We start from the raw sequence: 20,008 nt of genomic DNA on the forward strand, positions 1-20,008 counted from the left end.
AAAATAGTCAATTGATTTTGATAGAAATGATAACAGAATCCGTTTTATACTAATTAGTGAATGTTAGGCAATTTCATATTATCTTTTTTTGTTAAATTATTTTAAATGATAAACTGTTATATCTACATTAAAGTTTACTTCAGAAGTCTACTTACTTGCTTACTTAATTACTTATTTACGCCTGCTACTCTCAGAAGAGCATAGGCCACCGACCAGCATTAATCGTCAAAAACAAAATCAAACAAACGAGTGTAAATATGAAGTACATATTATTATATCAATTGAATAGAGCACTTTATGAACTGTACACAACCTTACCAGAATAAAATATACATTAACTGTGAACATGGGTTAATTCGTTTCTACCAATTAATTATTATCTTTAAAATCAACTAGTTAGTAATTTAACACAATAAAAAAAAGATAATTTGTAAACATTTAAAGTAGTGAATGTCAGTTACATTTACAAATACTACCCAAATGTATATATTAATGAAATGAATTTAAAAAATACTTAAATGGTTTCCGTTGTATCAAGCCTAATTACAAAACACAAACAGAATTACATTTTAAACAAAATGAATTTTAATAATAATTATAGTAACTTGTTCTCTAGGCAACAAATCTTCAAATGTCATTTGTTTACAATTATCAAAGTAAAATAAACTTCTGCAAATAAGTTTAATTAGTGATTTTTTTTTTTTAAAAAAAGGATAGAAACAAATTTTATTAAAAGCTTTTTAAACATTTTAGTAATATAATAAGTTTTATTAATAAAATAGAATTATGCATGAAAATGTTGGAGATATCAGGTCAGGATACATCCATTAAAACAAAGTTGACAAAAGATCAGATCATATACAATAATTTAGGTTTTATATTCCTTTTAAACTATGTTTGCTAGTAAAAAAGAATGAGAAAATTTTACAGGAATAAAAAATAATATGTGTTTGTATTTACAGATTAAATTGTTATATTACTTAGTATATAAGCGAACTCGCGATCTAACAATAGATAATACATTATAAGCACATATGGATAGTGGCTAGCAGTGGAATCCAGTTTGATGCGCGTTTCGGCCTATTTGGAACTCGTAAGCTGGACGTACCTGCATATCACAGTTGATGTTCACTTTAGGGACTCCAACACAGTACTGTTCTCTTCAAACGCCATCATGTTGTCCACTTAGCTACCGAGTCCTGATAGCCACCTGCTTGTGCAACGTGATGAAGTTTAAATTCACTTGTTGTTGCTTTACTTGTATCTTCTCATTGTTTTTTAAGACCTCAATTGATCAGTCCCATGTTGGCACATGTGCAGGTACATACAGACGACGAGTCTCAAATAGGACGAAACGCGCGTCGAACTGGATTACACAGCTAGCCACTATCCATCTTTGTCTATAACGCTTGTGAATTAAGGCAATATCGAGGTATGCATATGTGCCAATAAGAGATTGATAAATTACAGTCCTAAACATCAATGGGAAGATTTAAGTAAACAATACGAAGTCCCATAATACGGAGTCTTACAATAGGACGAAACGGCCATCCAGTACTTCCAAATTTTCCGTGGTGGTCTAGCTTCAATTGACTCATGATCTCAACTATTGAAATTACAAAAATCTCTACAAAACGCCTTCTGATACTAATACAAAGTGAATTTAATTGATAATATATTAATTTTAAACTTACATCGGTTTTTCCCATAACGGCGGTTTTGTGTTTTTCATAACGTGCAAGAACAAATTTCTAAACAAAATTCCAAAAAATTTGAATGAAATACATATTTGTTTTCATTTTATTTGTAGCACAATAAATACGTAACACAATTACGAAGACAACAATTGTTGATTTCACAAAAAAACTGTGGTTGGAATGAAAAAAAGATACTCGAAATGCTGTCATATAAAACATAATTGTCTACAAATAGATAATATGTTACTGCTGATATTACTAGCGTTATTTAGTTTTAAAAAAGCTGAACTATTTAATGCATTTTTGTATTGGTTGTTTGAATCTTCCCATTGATGTTTAAGATTACAGCTGATTGGTCTCATATTGACATATGCGCATCCTGTGCGAATCGCATTATAAGCAAAGATGGATGGTGGTTAGCGGTGGAATCCAATACACGCATCATCTAGTTGTACCACTATCCAAGAGCTGATGTTCACTGTGGAACTCCAACCCAGTACCGTTCCCTTCAAACTCCATTGCATTATCCACTTAGCTAACAGTACTGGGTTGGAATGCCGACGTGAACATCAACTGTAGGATGCAGGCACATCCAGCTGATGAGCGTTAAATAGGATATAATGAGCGTCCTGGATTCCTCGGCTAGCCAATATTCATCTTTACCAAACAATGATTTTAAACTAGTTTGTCAGGGATGACGTCTGAAAATAAAATTATTTATTGAAATGTATCATTTGTAACTAAAGATCTTTATTACTGGCCGCTATTCAATGTATAACTTTATGTATGGTTATCAATCTTAAAACTAGTTTTTACTTATTTCAAATTATGACAATAATTTCTAAATATTTTTTTCGTTACATAACCAGAAAGAGTCACATTCTACATTTGGGTTAATTTTGAGTGTATAATATATAGATTATTGAGTAATATCTCCTCCCCCCTTCAAAAAATGCTTTATTGTTTTACATCATAATTGTTCTTAAATGTATACAGTATATAAGGAATATTTAGAATTCAGTAATAAGAATTTTCCATCCAAAGATATTATTTACTAAAGCTAAACATTAGTATCTATAGTGATTTGATGAATATATGAGTTGGAAGTTTTTGAGTAAGTATGATATGACGCAGATGTCAAGGAATAAATTGATGAAACAAAGGAAACATTCCTACAACTAAAGAACACCTAGAATCAGAAAAAACTGATATTGTAAAGCAAAATCAGAATTTTCAACACTAAAATGAAATTAGTTTTGTTGTATTTGGCTAAAAATGAAAAATTACCACAACCATCATCTGAAAGGTACACGTATTTATGAGCAACTAATAATGCAAGATATCTCAGGATCATTGGCAAGAGTTCATCAACAATAATCTACTCTAGCGGAGAACAAATCACCTGCCAGTGAATGGGAGGCTAGCAAATGACTCTATGGTATGATAAAACAATATTTACGGAAACATTCACACTACTTCACAAGGCCAGCTCTTACTTCGAACCCTCAATGGAAAAGGAAAGGGAACAAATCGAAGAAAACATGACTCCGGCAATTACAGCTATACAGCCCAGGACAGAGTTTGTTCGAGATCCTTAATTTACTGCCCATAGTACACGAAACCCATAGTGCAAAGCCTCTGGCTGTGAAACTGGGTGACACGGGATCGAATCTGTCAGGGTGTACCAGTTCCCTCACGATTACAGGTACACCTTGACGACGAGTGCCAAGTAGAAAGAAATCCGGTTCCATGGTTTCCCGATGACTACGTACAACCACCATCTTATTTAGAGGTTTTAGTCAACAAAAGACGACCAAGTAATAATCTAGAAGTTAAGGAATAATACGAAGATTTACGTGTCAGAAAACTGAAAGACGATTGTTCACCATTGTAAGCACAACTTTATAGCTTTATTAAATGATTTCGTCGTAGAGAAAACTTCACTGAGTTCCATTGATTCTTTACTCAAAGATACAAAGGGTGTCTTTAAGTATTCAGTAATGGTTGATAAGTGCAATAAAGTTTTGTTAAGGGAAAAGTGGATGCCTAAAAAAAGCAGCCAGAATTTACAATTGTGCTAAACTTAGATTTGCATGTTAGTTACAAAACAAACCGAAAAGTAACGTCCATTTTGGTTGAACGTTTTACTATTTTCTAATAATTAACTAACCGGATTTTTTGAGAGGAAACAAAATACAACAATAAACTTTACAACAATTAACTACAGAAGTACAACGTGTAAAATTCAACATTTCATTAGTCTACCTTAAATGACGTAAGAAATTCTTTTTGTAATGAATTAGAGAAAGGTGAACTGAACTGATATAAACGTGAATTATGCAACATACATAAACACCTTTAAATAATATAAAGTAAAAATAAAAGAATTGAACAATTGAATGTAGAATTTCAAAAAATTAAAACATTTTTAAAATCAAATTATCAATAACCGCAATTGTTTGAATCAATATATAAAGAGAAGTCAATTAAAACAAAATGATGTTCAATGATTTGAGTAGGTTAGATCTTTTTTGACTTTATTTAAACTCATATGTGTTTAAACGATGAAAAGACTAAACGATTTAAATAAATTGAAATTTTAAAATGAAAATCTTATCACTAACACATATATGAAGTAATAATGTGATTTCTGTGGTGGTATTCGTTACAGATCGACTTTCAGTTAGAGCTCTGGTCAAGAACTGAACAGTTGTCACGCTCTATCATAAAAATATAAGTGATAAATGTTGACCATTTTTGAGTTCGGACCTAGAATATTCCGATTTCAAAAAGAGACCTAACCATTAGATTATTAGCTTGGCTTCTGATCTAAACAACTTCGTGATATAGCTTGACAACTTTCGCATGTTGCTGCTTATTGTTATTTCACATTTAAAATAACTGAACTATGACTACGATCTCTTACTAGAACTCATTGCACATATTTCGAAATAATAACACATTTAAAATTGAATGTTCTGCAATACTCATTTTCATATTAATGTAAACATTTGTAATTTATTTGTTGATAGCGAAATATAGCGAAAACATTGGATTCTGACTCAGTAGTCTAAAGGTTAAGTGCTAGCGCACTAGACTCAAGATCCTGTGTCAAAATCCTACGTGCGAAATCTTAGATGCGCATTGGTGAGAAGTCCAGAACTAGGACAAAACTGCCATTTATTGCTTTCAAGTATTCATTGGTGATCTAACATTGATCCATCCATGATCTCAATCAAAAACTCAATAATCTCTATAACCCTATACTGATAAAAACATTATACATCTAATAAAGCTTGCATAAACCTTATTTGCCTCCCAATGACTTTTCAATGGCTGAGATCATGAGTCAATTGAAACTAGAACACCATGGAAAACCGGAAGCACTGGACAGCCGTTTCGTCCTATTGTGGGGCTTTTTTCCGTGGGACTTTTTTTTCTTAATTGATGAAATTAGTCTATAGTTCTAAGTTTTACAACAAAATTAACATCAACTAACATGCAATGAATAACTTTTAATAATTTGAAGTTGTTCATTAAACAAGGAAAACAACCATTGTTTATCATTATCATAGACAAACGGAAATGAAACTAACTACTCATCACCAAAACAGGTAAAGTTGTTCTTTTTTTTCTAATGTTTTACAACTCACGAAAAAAAGGATTAAAACTTTCTTCGTATATAGCTATTGATTTCACTCTTTCAATAAATTTAAAATTTCATGAAACACCATAGAAATGATGATTCAAAAGAAAAAATAGGAAACTTATTTGGATGCGCACTGCTGAGGAGTCCCACAATAGAACGAAACGGCCATCCAGGGCTTCCAAATTTTCCATGGTGGTCTAGCTTCAAGTGACTCATGATGTTAACCATTAAAAATATTTAAATTTGTTTATATTTTATTCACAAGAGTTTAAGGTTAACAACGTTACGTTTTGTTTTCATGTTAATCAACTAATTATCTTCATTTTCTTAGTCATAATCCAGTATCAATTTTACATTTGAATGTGTGTATAATTAATGTAAATCTTATCGGGTAGTTGTTTAAGAACCTTTTTCTTCTGTATCAATTTAGCATCTGAATAACAACAAAATCATGCTAAATATCTCGTATATTCCAATTTAAGTTAATAATCAATTCATTATAGTCTTATACTTAAAAACTTTGGTTATGACTGCCTTGCTAACTGTTCTACCTGATCGTTGCTATTTGTTATGTTGGAATCGCTTATTACTTCTATTTGTAAAGCGAGGAACCAATACAATTCCCATGAAACGAATTAAGAACACTAAGAATGATACAATGAAGATTTATTAATCCCAAACATGTTGACAACACTAGTCGAAAATACACTTGTTTATATATTGATTGTAAACCTATTTTGATTACTGATTAGGATAAAACCACATATATGAAAAACACCCCGGGGTCATAACAAATCACATGTTCCATGTCATGCTGAATATAGTTCATGTTAACTTAGTGTTAGAATGTCATATAATATCCCACTGGAAATCAAAACCAAATGCTACACTAAGTAATTATCACATTGAATTAAAACAAAAAACGGAAATAATGTTGAACAAAAAGTACTATGAGGAAAAGAATGTCATTTTATCCTTTCATCCCATTATATCAACGTTATATGCCAATAATGTCAACAATCAATATTTAAATTATACTGTAATAATTATAATTTATAAAAGTTAACATTAGAATATCTAACTTACTCAAGTAAATGATTCAAATCTAATATATTGTCTGACTGAGCATTATAGAAGATTAAATTATAGTTACATATCATAATTAAAGAATGTTCTGTAAATACTTTAAATGAATCTGATAAATAATTTAGCTACAATATAAAAATAACATTCGAAAGTTTAAATATGGTATTCAATTATAGTTAATATTTTAACATCAAATTAAATTTTAAGTATAATCCACTTATTATTCTTTATTAAGTTGATTAGTAAAGTTAGTACTTGAAAACTGGAATGTTAGATGTGATAAAAATCAACTAATCTCAACTGAATAGTCATCTGCGAGAGTAAAGAATACCATATGTATTCATTTTATATTCATATAAGTAAAGATACAAAACACAATCATTTGAAGTAAATACTTAAGGGCTGATTAAGGAATGAACATATCGAAGGTCATAAATTACTAATTCAGACCACTATGTAGCTCACATATCACTAGTAATTATAAATTAATCAGTATGATGATTATCTAAAGGCACGACACATATAGAAAGCAATGTAAACGTTATTAACGACATAAAGTGGTATAACCTTGTGCAAAACCTCATCATACAAAATGGTCATTATCTATATTTACCGGAGCATCACTAAACTGTAAAACGTTACGAAAAGTTTGTTTACAACTTTTGCAAACTAATACCATCATCTTGAGAACTGTTCGAAACCCCATAACGTTGAACAGACAATTCTTTTATACCCAAGACTCCTCAATAGTATTTTGTTGAGGAATCATCATGAATAACATGTTTTATTACTAGGTATCTTAAGATCCAGGGTGATCCTCATATCACTGAGTTCAATTACATTTCCAACTATAGTCCATACACAATATATTCTGTTAATTAGTTAATGTCATTGGTGTGTATCCGATTTATTCATGAGGCAGTACAACATAACCAGTTACGTATGTTCACTGGAAAATCAGAAAGCCATATCGAAATAAGCCACTAATGAACGCAACTATTGTCTGTTTGATTCGCGAAAATTGCAAAATCTGATCATCATTTATATCACGAATAGTCATATCACCGGTTCAAATAATACAAGCAAACAACTTATTACACTGATTCTATTAAGGAAATTTCAAATTCTTTAACAAATCCAACAAGATAAAAACATTGCGGGCTTAAATTCATAACACAGAAGATATTTATTAACGGGTTGAGTAATTATACTGAATCAAACAGTTAGTTAAGCGAACGATAATGCCCTAAAACAAGAACAAAGGAAAATCACTTTCTGTATCCATTTGAAATCAGTTGTATAATTACCAACAATAACCAATCCTAAGCTAAATTTACCAGAAATGGTATATGGGTGAAAGTAACCCATTTCATAATAGATTGAAAGCTTTTTGTTTAAAAACATTACCTAAGAAAAGAGTATTCTAAGATCCATGTAGGTAGCAACATTTATCTCAATAATCGAGTTAAAGATCCTTTATGAAAAACTTTAAAATTGACTGTAAACTTATAGTATATTTTCCGTGTTAACTCTACACATTTTCCTAAGCACATCTTTTATGTTCACAAATTTCAGAGGTCAATTAAGTTAGAATACCATGCTGATAGTTGGTTCATTTAATACGAAACTAAAAATTTTGTACTGTCCAAAATCAAACATGAAGCATAAATTTAAAAAGGCGTTAACTCTTAATGAAAATAAATTCATTAATAAACATGTCATAGTACAAACACTATCAAGCAACAAATCATTAACTGGTGTGGTGTATGCTACTGATATCGACAGATATAAGCAGTAGGTATCACTAATCGAAAGTGGATTGTCTGAAGGCAGAAGATTGAAACATTCAAAGGGAATAAAACGAGAACAGTAAGTGATTGGTATGGAATTGAAGTAACAACAAAGTCTGGGACATTTGATGGATATTTTGCAAATGAAGTAGTTACTGTATGATTCTCAGATTTTACCAAGATATTCTGTAATTCAGTTTTTTTTACCAAATCAACTATTATGTAAGTCATTTCGTTGCTATTAAAATGTATTTGGATGAATATGATGAAAAAATAGTCATGGTGAAAGCATAATTTGTAAAACATAAATGAACAAAATCTTTGGTTCATATTATATTTCTTCTAGAAGGTTATAGGTGAATTTGAACTTATTTGTTGCTTACAGTTCCCCATTACTTTGATTTAGACAACACTATTCTACTATTCTATTGACTTCAACAATTCGATTGGTATAATTATCATTTTTACATTGTGTACGTAACCAAATGTCATAATTTCTTTCTTCTTGGAGTGTAATGATTCACATTATTTTTTTGTGGTGACTTATTTGAATAATACAATTTCTGATAACTCTTTATAGATCAATAATTAATATCTTCATGAATACAATGAAAAATTTGAATATACACATTGTCTTATCATTCGTAAATGTACTTCATATAGATGAAGTTTTATAACTTTGTACAAAACAAAAGTATTGAAGTAATGATTATAATTGTGAAACAATAGTTTGATTTTCTATGAAATGCTCTATTATGATAACAAATTTCAATCTGTCAGCAATATATCTTACCTCTTCTCTAGTAAGTAGTTTATCTGACCATAATGATATAAGATGTTTGAATGTATGTAAAAGAATGATTTGATCCAATGATCTAGTATAATTTAATCGAATCAATGCTATCCACTGACTGTAAATCAATGAAATAGAAAAAAAATGTTAAAACAGTTTAATGTCATAAGTTTACGGTTAAATGCTTTTTATTATTTCTTACTCAAACTTACCTTACAATTGGAAATTAGTGAGTGAATGGAATGATTTTGAACTAGGTAAATTGGGGATCTTTATGCGATATATATATATATATATATATATATATATATTGCAGTATGGAATGACTTCTAGTAGCCAAAATGTCTAGTGTTATAACACCAACTCTTACGTGAACAAGCTCTTAAATACCCAATAAGTGTATGTACATTTGCAAATACTTTTACAGTAAGCTGATCACTCATTTTTTTAATAGTAATTTGAACTGTTCCAAGTGTTTAGGCTAAAAAAAGGCTTAAGACAGTACTAACTTCGTATATTTGAGTTGGATATTTTAAAATTCGAATTTTGTACATTCAGAAAATTGAATATACTATTAATATGATAATCTTACAAACTTTTATTCACAAACAGATATAAAATGTGCTGTGATCAGTGTCTAACAACATAATGATATGGTTAATCTTCAAGATTTTGTTCCCCCTAAATTAATTAATTGAAGTACATCCAAAAGTCTTACAAACAGTAATGTCTTTAAAATATACAAGTTTCTTGTCTAATACTAATTTAATTTGTATCATGTAACGAAATGGTCAAAACAAAAGTAAATTAATTTTGAATGATAAACATTACCATATTTGCTATTTTTTATTCATTTACTCAAACTGTATACGGAACATGTTTCCATTATTGATTAATTTAAGAAAAAAAAAGCATTGAATATATACTCCCTGCATCATATATATCTTAACTTGACTAATAACTTGATAACGTAATAACAATATATAATTAATAAATTAGATCATTTAGTAAATTACTTAAAATTGTACCGAATCACCACATGATTGATAACATGCATATAATTTAGATATAAACAAAGAATTGAGCTCTAATTAATGTCTCTTTTTTTCTAAAGAAAAGTACGAACTATTGCAAATTATTAAAATATATGTAACTTACCACATGGCAACTTGTATTTCTGTCAGTCCATTTTGAATAGCATGTTGATGAAGAATAATTTCACCTTCTTCAACTATATTTCCATTCCATGGTATTCCAGTACTCTAAATAAATAATGATGAAGATTGTAAAACAACACTTAATAATACTGATAACGAATAAATTATCAAGGTATTAAATCGAACACGCTAGATTTTTGATTGATGAAGTCATATATAAAAGTGTTTATATGCATTATTTATGATATACATAAGAATTACTGAATAACGTATCCATTATGATGTTTTCATAATTGATTGGATAATGTTAATGATTTAATAAAAATGAAGCTTTTTATACTCATTTCGAAACCTTGAGTTGTTAAGCTTCTAAAAATTTTCCCTTTGAAAGCCAGCTTAAGATAGAATAACAAATTTAAAGTGTACTGAATATTTTATGTTAACGTTTGTCAAAATATAAAGGTGGAAAGAGCAATGGGTCGTCAATACTGTCATGAATGTCTATATTACTGAATTATTCGTCCGAAAGTCAAGTTTTTTTGTTAGTGATAAATAGACAGCACTATTCAAGGAACTAGTACGACCATAATGTTGTAACTTCTATGACACAATTCCTAATACATTGAAATTACACAAAATTACCAACAAAGCGTCTTATCATTGGTTACTCCGGAAAAAGTGACATTTAACAAATACGAAATCTTAAGAAAAAACATTTCAAACTTAGTAGGTTTAAATCTAACCCCTATTGTTCCCATTTTAAAATAACGAAAAATGTTGATTGACATATTATTTCAGTAAAACAAAAATACATTTCAATTCATATAAAAGGTTGAAATTTTAAAGTTTCAATTTTTATTCCTGTACTTGAATAAAAATCTTTGTAATTTTATATTACATTTGATAACTTTACCTCAGTAAGTTAATTAGAACAAACAGTGTAATGTTAACTGTATACAATTATTTAGTTCACTGTAATAAAATGTTATATTTAAACATAAACTGATATAGAACATTATAAGTAACTTACCGACAAACTACAGTAATCACATATATTTTTATGACTGAGTGGTGTTAAAGTCCCTAAAAGAAAACAGTTTTAAATCTACTTCTATATATATATTATGTATTTAAGAAAATAGAACAGTTTGATCTAACAACCAATATTGTACTCATCACTATATTTATGTATTTATAGTTTAAATGAAAGAAAATAAAATGCTACTGGATGTTTGGTGATTAAATCAGTGTTAGCCACATGTTTTATTTTATTCGCTAGAAGATATAAATATATAATGAAACCAAATAGAAACAGTTAACACTTCATCTCACAATGTTTAATGTACCTGTATAGATGAATAAGTAATCAGTTATAGTCATGAAAAGATTCATAACCATTGCTTAAACAAACAATTTTTTTCTATAATGGTTAGTTTTGTTTTTCTATATTTAATTATTGTTCTACAAATTTGCATGTTTCAGCTTCATTTAACGCTTTTCGATTAAAATTTAACAATCCCTATGAGTAACAAAATTCAAATGGAAATTTTATGAGTTTAACTATATAGGGTTAGACTATAATTTATGAACGAACCAATCAGATATAAGATAAAAGGTCTTGGATTTTGGCGCGAAATTCACTCATCCATTAGGTTAAGTAGAGTTTTAGCATTATAGTTGATGTCAATTCGTGATGAAAAGTTTATATCTCATTCTTAACCTTAACCATCAACTGTAAATCATAATTCTGATTCCTCACACTGGTTTGTAACCCTCATTAGATGGACACTCAAGGTCACTTTAGAGTGCTTCAAATGTCGTCCATAAATTATAGTCTCACCATTAAATAATTTGTAAACACATTATGTTTATTTTAGCATAGTTTACTAAACGGTAAAAAGACAGTATAACTTATTTTGTTATTATCAACTAGTAATATATTGTTTAATCATCAGCATATTCATTGTTTGTCGATTCTATCTATAGAACATAGTCAACACGGATAATTGATCAATATCACATTGCTTATGACTAGTGAATAACAAGTGTACAATGAATGTAGTCTTGTACACATGTTAAATATATTAAAATTAATACTTAAATAATGTATATACTAAATATGAACTTGAGATAACATAGAGATAATTCGAATTATGACAGGATATACTGGCAGTAAACCTATCATACATTAACTTGTTAAAATATTTTGTTTGTTTGTTTTCTTTTTTAAATAAGAAGGTCAGACAATCAAATCAGTGAAAAACCTTTCGACAAAAAAAGGATAAAGAGGGGTTAAGAAAAAAGTATAATGTTCACACCATTTTTTTAAAAGAAAAAAACATGAAATCGATATATAATTTTTTTCAAGAAGTAGATTGATTGACGATGATAGTGTTTCGAATCATATAATGATTGTTGATTGTGTTTTACAATATAATTCTCAGTAAACCACCGATTACCACGACGCGCAATGTTGACTAGTGTAGGGATGATTAGAAGAACGTTAGGGGCAGCTAAACCAAAACGTCACTAATTTCTAGTCTGAGCCATGTTGGTAGATGCAGACTACTGGGTTGGGGTCCGCGTGACTATCGTAACCAATGGTTGGAGAATCTGGGTGACGTGGCTCAGAATCAACCACATTGACGTAGGTTCATACACTTTTTGTCTTCCCTTAAACTGTGAGATTAAAACTGATTTATATCTTTCTATGAACTAGTTCTCTCTCTCTATGTATTGCATCCTTATATGCTATTTTTCTTCATGTTACTACCATTAGAGTAACTACTTCTTTGAGTTTGGTGTTCACCATGTGTTATTGAAGTGTTGCAACTTGGACCGATGTTTCTATGTGTCTGGTCCTACGTTATAGATGACTGACCGACTGAAATCATTCTTTCTTGTTCTCAAACATTAGGAATCACTACCAAATATAGAGGTTAAGCGTTCAGGCGTGAGACCAAAGGTCTTGGGTTCTACTCCCACGTGAGGAATCGTAGTTGTGCACTGTTGAAGAGTGCCATACTACGACTAAACGGCCACTCAGTGCTTCCAGGTTTTTATTGGTGCTCTAACTTCCATCGATCCATGATCTCAGCCAAATACTTAACAATCTCCACAACTACATACTGATAAGGTAATTATTACCTTGTTACTCGAAGATAATAAGTGATATTTCATTACAAATTTAGAGTACAATTTAAAGAAACATAACATTTTTTGCATCAACGTATGAATTAAAACTGCAAAACCATTAGTATCTCCCAGGTCTTTTCACTTAACTTCAATAATCATAACTTTGTAATGAACGAGAACACAGGTGGGGACAGCCAACTGAATTTCATTACAAAATTACAGAGTTCTTTTGTCAAATATGAAAACGATACACTAAATACTTCATTTGCAAATCCTCTATCAATTGCCTCAAACTTCGTCGTTCCTTCATTGGCATAACAATAACTCTATGTCCCCGTTCTTTTTGAATTAATCTTACAAGCGTTCTGCTTCCAGGCATATCACTTCTGATTGGTGTCATATACTACTTATGTCAACATAAGAAACATACACTACCATTTATCATTGTACGGAAAATGCGGTCATCACCTAATTTTATTTTATTTATTAAGGATTTTGTTTTAATTTATTTCAAATAAAAATGATGTATCAAAGAACACAATACGTGTAAACCCTGTCAATTAACATTTCTAATGAAGTGAATACTGTATTGTTAACATTTTCAACTGTTTCTTAGGTTGCATTCTTTAAATAGCCTGTGCAAACAATGTGGAAAGAATAAAATTTGTTTATTTGTTTCCGTTAAGTTTATATAAAGCTTAACGAATATAAATAACCGGAAACGATATTTCATTCAATCACAAAGGAACTAATTACAAATTAATACAACTAGAGAGTTACATAAAAAAAGTGTAAGTGATGTCTTGATCCGGGGACGCAGCATTAAATTTTTATATGTAACGTTCCCCTTACAAACGACACGATATATTATTTAACTACTACTTAATTACCTAGAAAAATAATTCCATGTATTTACCAATTATGCAAACATACTTTTAAATATTAAGTAATATCAGTATGAAACAATTAGTCCCTTTGATAAATTTGGATGATACAATGAGAAAACGAATGTTATCAGAATTATATAATATACTTGCTCAATAAATGTCACTCTGATTACACATATATTTATTGAGAAATATGATATACAAAAAATAAAAGTTCCACCTTTAGTCTTCTTATCGCATTATCCAAAATTATCAGTTCTTGGTTAATGTAATACTGAAACAAAATATTCACATTACTTTACATTTTAAGAACATATATTTTCCAATATTAATTTGTGTCCATTTAACTAAGATAATATTTTGGATATTTTCATATGTCCGCTATTTGTATGTGACAAATTATCATAAATTAGTACGTACGTGTATAATTCAGGATCATAAAATATGCATGTATAAATTTTCATTGTTTTCAATTACTTAAAATCGACCTATCTGAATTGAATGATCATAAATATGGATAAACTACAATGAGTCTAAATTGACTTCAGTTGCTTCTTCTTTGTCACTGTAAACATTTTTTCAACTTAGAAAGATATAAGCTTTCAAAACGCATGATAAGTACATTTAGTAGTTGAATTCATGAGTCAATTGAAGCTAGACCACCATGGAAAACCTGAAAGCACAGGACGGAAGTTTCGTACTAGTGTGGGACTCCTCAGCAGTGCATATCCACGACCCCGCCTCGCGAGATTGGAACCCAGGACCTCTCAGTCTCACGCGCGAACGCTTAGCCTCTAGACCACTGATCCGGCCTGCATCCAATGGTGTTAATATCTAACTAATCCACGAAGTTGCGCCACCGTCCACCATTGTTATCAATGAGTTACTATCTCACAACACACTTTTTTAAACTCCACTGGTCACGGCTTCTCATTAGAACTTCAGGCAATACTTCTTGGAGACCGTCACTAGTGAGCATATGATAATTATAATCAGAGATGTGTTTTGTGGATATTATAGTAGTCTAGCTTCAACTGACTCATCAATTCAACTATAAATTACTACAATATTCACAAAACACCTCCCTGATTATAAATACATTTGTCAAAACTATTTATTTGGAAATGGTCTGATATAAAGTAAACATATTTTGTTTTCACAAGTAATTCAATAATTTCTTTGTATGCCACTGTTTGTGATTCAGCTACAGATCTACATCCTTTGATAAAAAAATTTAATGTTTTAAAGTACAGTACTGAAGCGATGAAATTATTTCTAGTATTCCCTAGTTAGTTTAGAGGTTTACTGTTTATATTTATGACTTGTTTACTTCATTATTTGTAATTAAAGAAAAGTATGACTGAAAATTTACTGTTATAAAAATCATAGCACTCGCAAAGGTAATAAAACGTAAACGCAATGTCTGAGACATAACATTTAGAAAAAAAGTACATCATTACTAATTCACATTCGTATCATCTGATGTCAGCGATTTCATGTATAATCAAATCAACTTTGCCATCCCATTGCTCTATCAAAATTTATAAAAGGGATCAACTGATTTAAATACTATTGTTATAAGTAGACAATACATTATTTGTTTTTGAATAATTCATTCATTTAAACTCCATTCATTTACATAAATGAACTATTTAAAATGGTTAAATATAACATTATCAGTGAAATTATGATAATTAATTCTTATCACTAGATCATCTTGCTATGTTTGAAGCGATTACGAGTTCACCCAGTCTGCGAACGGAGCAAAGACTCTGTGACCATAGACCAATAAGCTAGCTATTCTAATGCGTCTCAGCCCCGCTAACTAGAGAGAGAAATTCAAGTTCGAAACAGGGAAATATATACCGTAAGTAGCCAGAAACACGAGCAATCACAACCAGTTCAGTCGGAAACATACACATTCATATATTAGTTTGTACACCGATTTTTGATCATTAATCAGAATTCATCAAATATCTGAAAAATACTTCATACAAAAATATCGTATATTATACAGAATAAAATGTCATAGGGGGTAAACGAAACGAATACTATACTGAGTGATCATCAGATTGAATCAAACTGAATTAATGTTGAATAAAAAATCATAATGAGTAAATCACTCTAATTTTGACCATTCACCCAAAAAATAAACTGTTCATATTCTACTATATTTTTCATAGAGAACTAAAAAGATCTTGTTTTATTTCTCATTACTTGAAGTGTTAATTAAAATCATACAAACTAGGTTAACTTACATTTTCTTGTTTTAATTGATAAAGTGAAAATAAATAAAATAATTGAATATGTTCTTGAATAGCCACAGTTTTATCACGTTCAACTTCATTTAAATCATTTTGTGCGCTTAAATTAAGCGCTAAATGAATTTCACCTTGAACTTTTGATCGATTTGAACGACCTTCTAATTTGAACCAACTATCTAAACCTGTAGATGGTATATCCTACATTATAGTTAAATCATAGAATTAATATCAATTATTAATAGAAGTAATTTTCTTAAAAAGAAACATGGGTTACATTAATTACATTTCCTTATTTTAAGGAACTAGATCTGATAACTGTACTATTCAATTCTAGTAATGAATATTCTTTTACAAAAGATTTACTAATTAGTTGTGTGTCACTTATATAAATGAAAAGTAAATTCGAGCTATGAGAACATAAATATACTACTTCAAAGGAATCGGCTTTCTCATCACGTAATTCGATTTTAAAATGAAGGGAATTCAAAAGAAAACTAGTTGGTTATTCTTATGAGATCATATCATAATAATAAGCATTCACTACCCTATGAAAATTTACTACAACCATCCAATTATAAACTGTTGTACATCATTGCAATAATGAAATATCCTTTTTTTTGTTTTCTCTATTTAAGACTTCTGTAATCGCTGAACGATTAGAAGTGATTAGTTGTGATTTTACTAGTGATAAAACATAAGTAGGTATTTGGATTTCCTTATTCTTGTAATGTATGCTATGAGTTAAAGAACAAAGAATCAAGAACCACTAGAAGAATATTATTAAATTCATATCAAAATTCATTTCAATGTACTGTCTAGTGAGTTCGCTACCCATATCCATATATCAAAAGTATGGAATTCAAGAAAGTAGTCATAGAATTAATCATACAGTTCAGCCATGATTTGTAGTGTAAACATCTTAAAATGTGTTGGAAGATGGAAGTCATAACAAAGTTGATAATAACCATTAATCAACGATTTCATCTTTCAATTCGGTAAATTTCTTTGAATATATGGAAAGTAAAGCGTAAAACGTTTTATTAATCAAATTTAGTTAATAAAGACTAGGGCTTTTTTGTGCAATGAGTACATTTCACGTTCATTTTGATAATTAAAGCATGTAAAACATGTCACATAAATATAAGTACTAAACCTCTAGATTTCCTCGCTTGCCCTGTAGCTTGGATAAAATAATTCTCAAATCAAGAGACACTGTTACCGATTTGGCCATTTCCCTAATAAGGTTTACCTGATATTACTACCACTAATAATTGTAACAACAATCAATATGCTTTCACCTATAACTATTGTTCTCACTAAATTTCATATCAAATAAAAGTGATGATTAGCAAACAATGAATACAAATTTCGTTTATGTCTGTACACGTAATATCTATCAGATATCTTCTATTTCAACATCCAATGATATAACTGATACTCATTAATACCAATCTGTTTTAACTTATGAATTCAAAATAGCTATTGAAAAGTATACCGAATAAGATATTAGCACATTTTCAGTTCAAATATAACAGATTAGTGAAACTACAATAACTGGAAACAAACGATTATAAGTACGTTGTATTTGTCTATGGTTGAATAAATTGGTACATAAACTGTTAACTTACGAGAATCTATTGGGATACAATGATAAATCATTAAATTCAAATAAATTCTTGATGACTGGTTACCATCACATCACAACCATTATCTAACAAACGACGAGATTAATTACATTTGTTCATAAACATTCAATCAGACTGAAATTAATTTTCTTACTGACTGATTAATACAATATTCCAAAGAAATGGCTTAAGAATTGGTTCGGTAGATTGTGAACTATTGAATAATTACCCAATGACACTGTGAAGTGATCATCAATAGTATTCAACATATTGAATTAATCATGTTTTTTTAATAAACATGTCAACATTATTCTATAAGTTTTATTCTGTTTGTATATTTAGTAGTAAATAAAACAAAACGAAGGATCAATTGTTCACTTACTTTGATATCGATTGTGACACAACCTAAAAAATCATCCATATCACCAGTTTGATTTTTACGTGCTGATTGACTAACTTGTTTAAAGTAACGACCTAACTGTTTTACACCACGAATTTCATTTAAACTCCGAACCGCTTCTAATACACTGGTCTCTTCATCATGATCCCTAATAGCAGAAAGATAAATTAATTGATCAAATTATCAATGATTGTTTATATGGTTATCAATAATGATGATAATCAACCCGAAAGTATAATACATTCTGGGACAGAATATACACAAAAACATCATTTTTCCAATGATTAACACAAGGTTTTAACTAGCGTTTAGAATGTATGTAATCTCTTAGACATAAATTCATGTTGAATATATTTATCCGTAAATTTACTGTATTGTTAATTTTATTCAGAGAATTATAAATTAAACCGGTCGCTTGTCCGATTACCGAACGATTAGATATGTGATTCTTTGGTTAATCTTTGGTGTATAGTTAAATTTAATTCTACTTGAAAAGTTCAGAAGCTAAATGTAAGTTGTTACAAGTAGACCACACACATTCACCGATCAGATCAGCCTAAGATAGAGCATAAGAAGTGTCATTCGAACATGAAATCTATGCATAGGTTATAAATAACCGATAGACTTCCATCATAGTCAATAAAAAAATAAGTAAAAATAGATAATAGATATGTCCAAATACATAGCTGATTATATGTCTAAATTACAGCTAAATGATTGTTATCAATACAACAAATATTTGACACAATTATTATCAGTCCATGATCAGATAATTGTTGAAAGTGCTATGAACATATGAACATAATGTGTTGCATGTAAACAAATTTAAGACCAAATGATTATTCAACCTAATCAGTCTTCACTAAATACCATAATAAATAAATTTTTTGGACAAGTGCCACTGAAATGTCAAAAAATGATCCGTATATTTAAATGTGGACCTATAATTCGACTATTATTAATTGGCTCCCAAGAAACAACATCAAACCATGTAAAAAAAAGAAGCAGGATAATGACTTTGGAAATACCAATTACTCACTACCTGTCTCAGTTTCATTTCTAGCCACTTTTTTCTATTGTCGACTTAAATATACAGTGCAAAATTACTAATGAGGCAAAATGATTTTATTTAACATAGATTATTTATGAATCAAACAATGTTAGACCATCATTGAGAACCTAGAATCTTTGAACAACCATTTCGTTCTACTATGGCACTTCTCAACAATCTTCACAACCATATACTGATAGATTATTTACGAAAAACTATTTAAAAACTTATGATCAAGATGCATTACATCCTTTTTTAACTTATCAAAATTACATTGTACCGTATCAGACTTGCACGCAATAGATGAATATGGAATATTCTGTTCATCATAATGTAAATTTCATATCCATTTTTTTTCTCACGCTTACAATAGTCTATATCTTTCTAATGAAATTCTTATTTCAATGTAAAACATAAACAATGAACGATTGTGATAATCGAAAAGGAGAAAAGAAAAACATAATTACATTCCAT

At 29.6% G+C, this 20,008-nt stretch overlaps 1 protein-coding gene across 1 annotated transcript in view; it reads right to left on the reverse strand.

The window, feature by feature from the left end:
* Positions 1 to 20,008, reverse strand: part of CTSL2_1 (Cathepsin L2) — a 107,720-nt gene that overhangs the window by 44,417 nt on the left and 43,295 nt on the right. Inside the window, exons 6-12 of the mRNA XM_051211652.1 lie at positions 18,466 to 18,631; positions 16,453 to 16,656; positions 10,174 to 10,277; positions 9,016 to 9,133; positions 6,433 to 6,557; positions 3,963 to 4,053; positions 1,695 to 1,751 (exon numbers count right to left, since the gene is read on the reverse strand). Coding sequence (XP_051071737.1) covers positions 1,695 to 1,751; positions 3,963 to 4,053; positions 6,433 to 6,557; positions 9,016 to 9,133; positions 10,174 to 10,277; positions 16,453 to 16,656; positions 18,466 to 18,631 — 865 coding nt within the window. The remainder of the gene's footprint in view (positions 1 to 1,694; positions 1,752 to 3,962; positions 4,054 to 6,432; positions 6,558 to 9,015; positions 9,134 to 10,173; positions 10,278 to 16,452; positions 16,657 to 18,465; positions 18,632 to 20,008) is intronic.

This window comes from Schistosoma haematobium, chromosome ZW (genome assembly GCF_000699445.3).
Source record: "Schistosoma haematobium chromosome ZW, whole genome shotgun sequence".
NCBI lineage: Eukaryota > Metazoa > Platyhelminthes > Trematoda > Strigeidida > Schistosomatidae > Schistosoma > Schistosoma haematobium.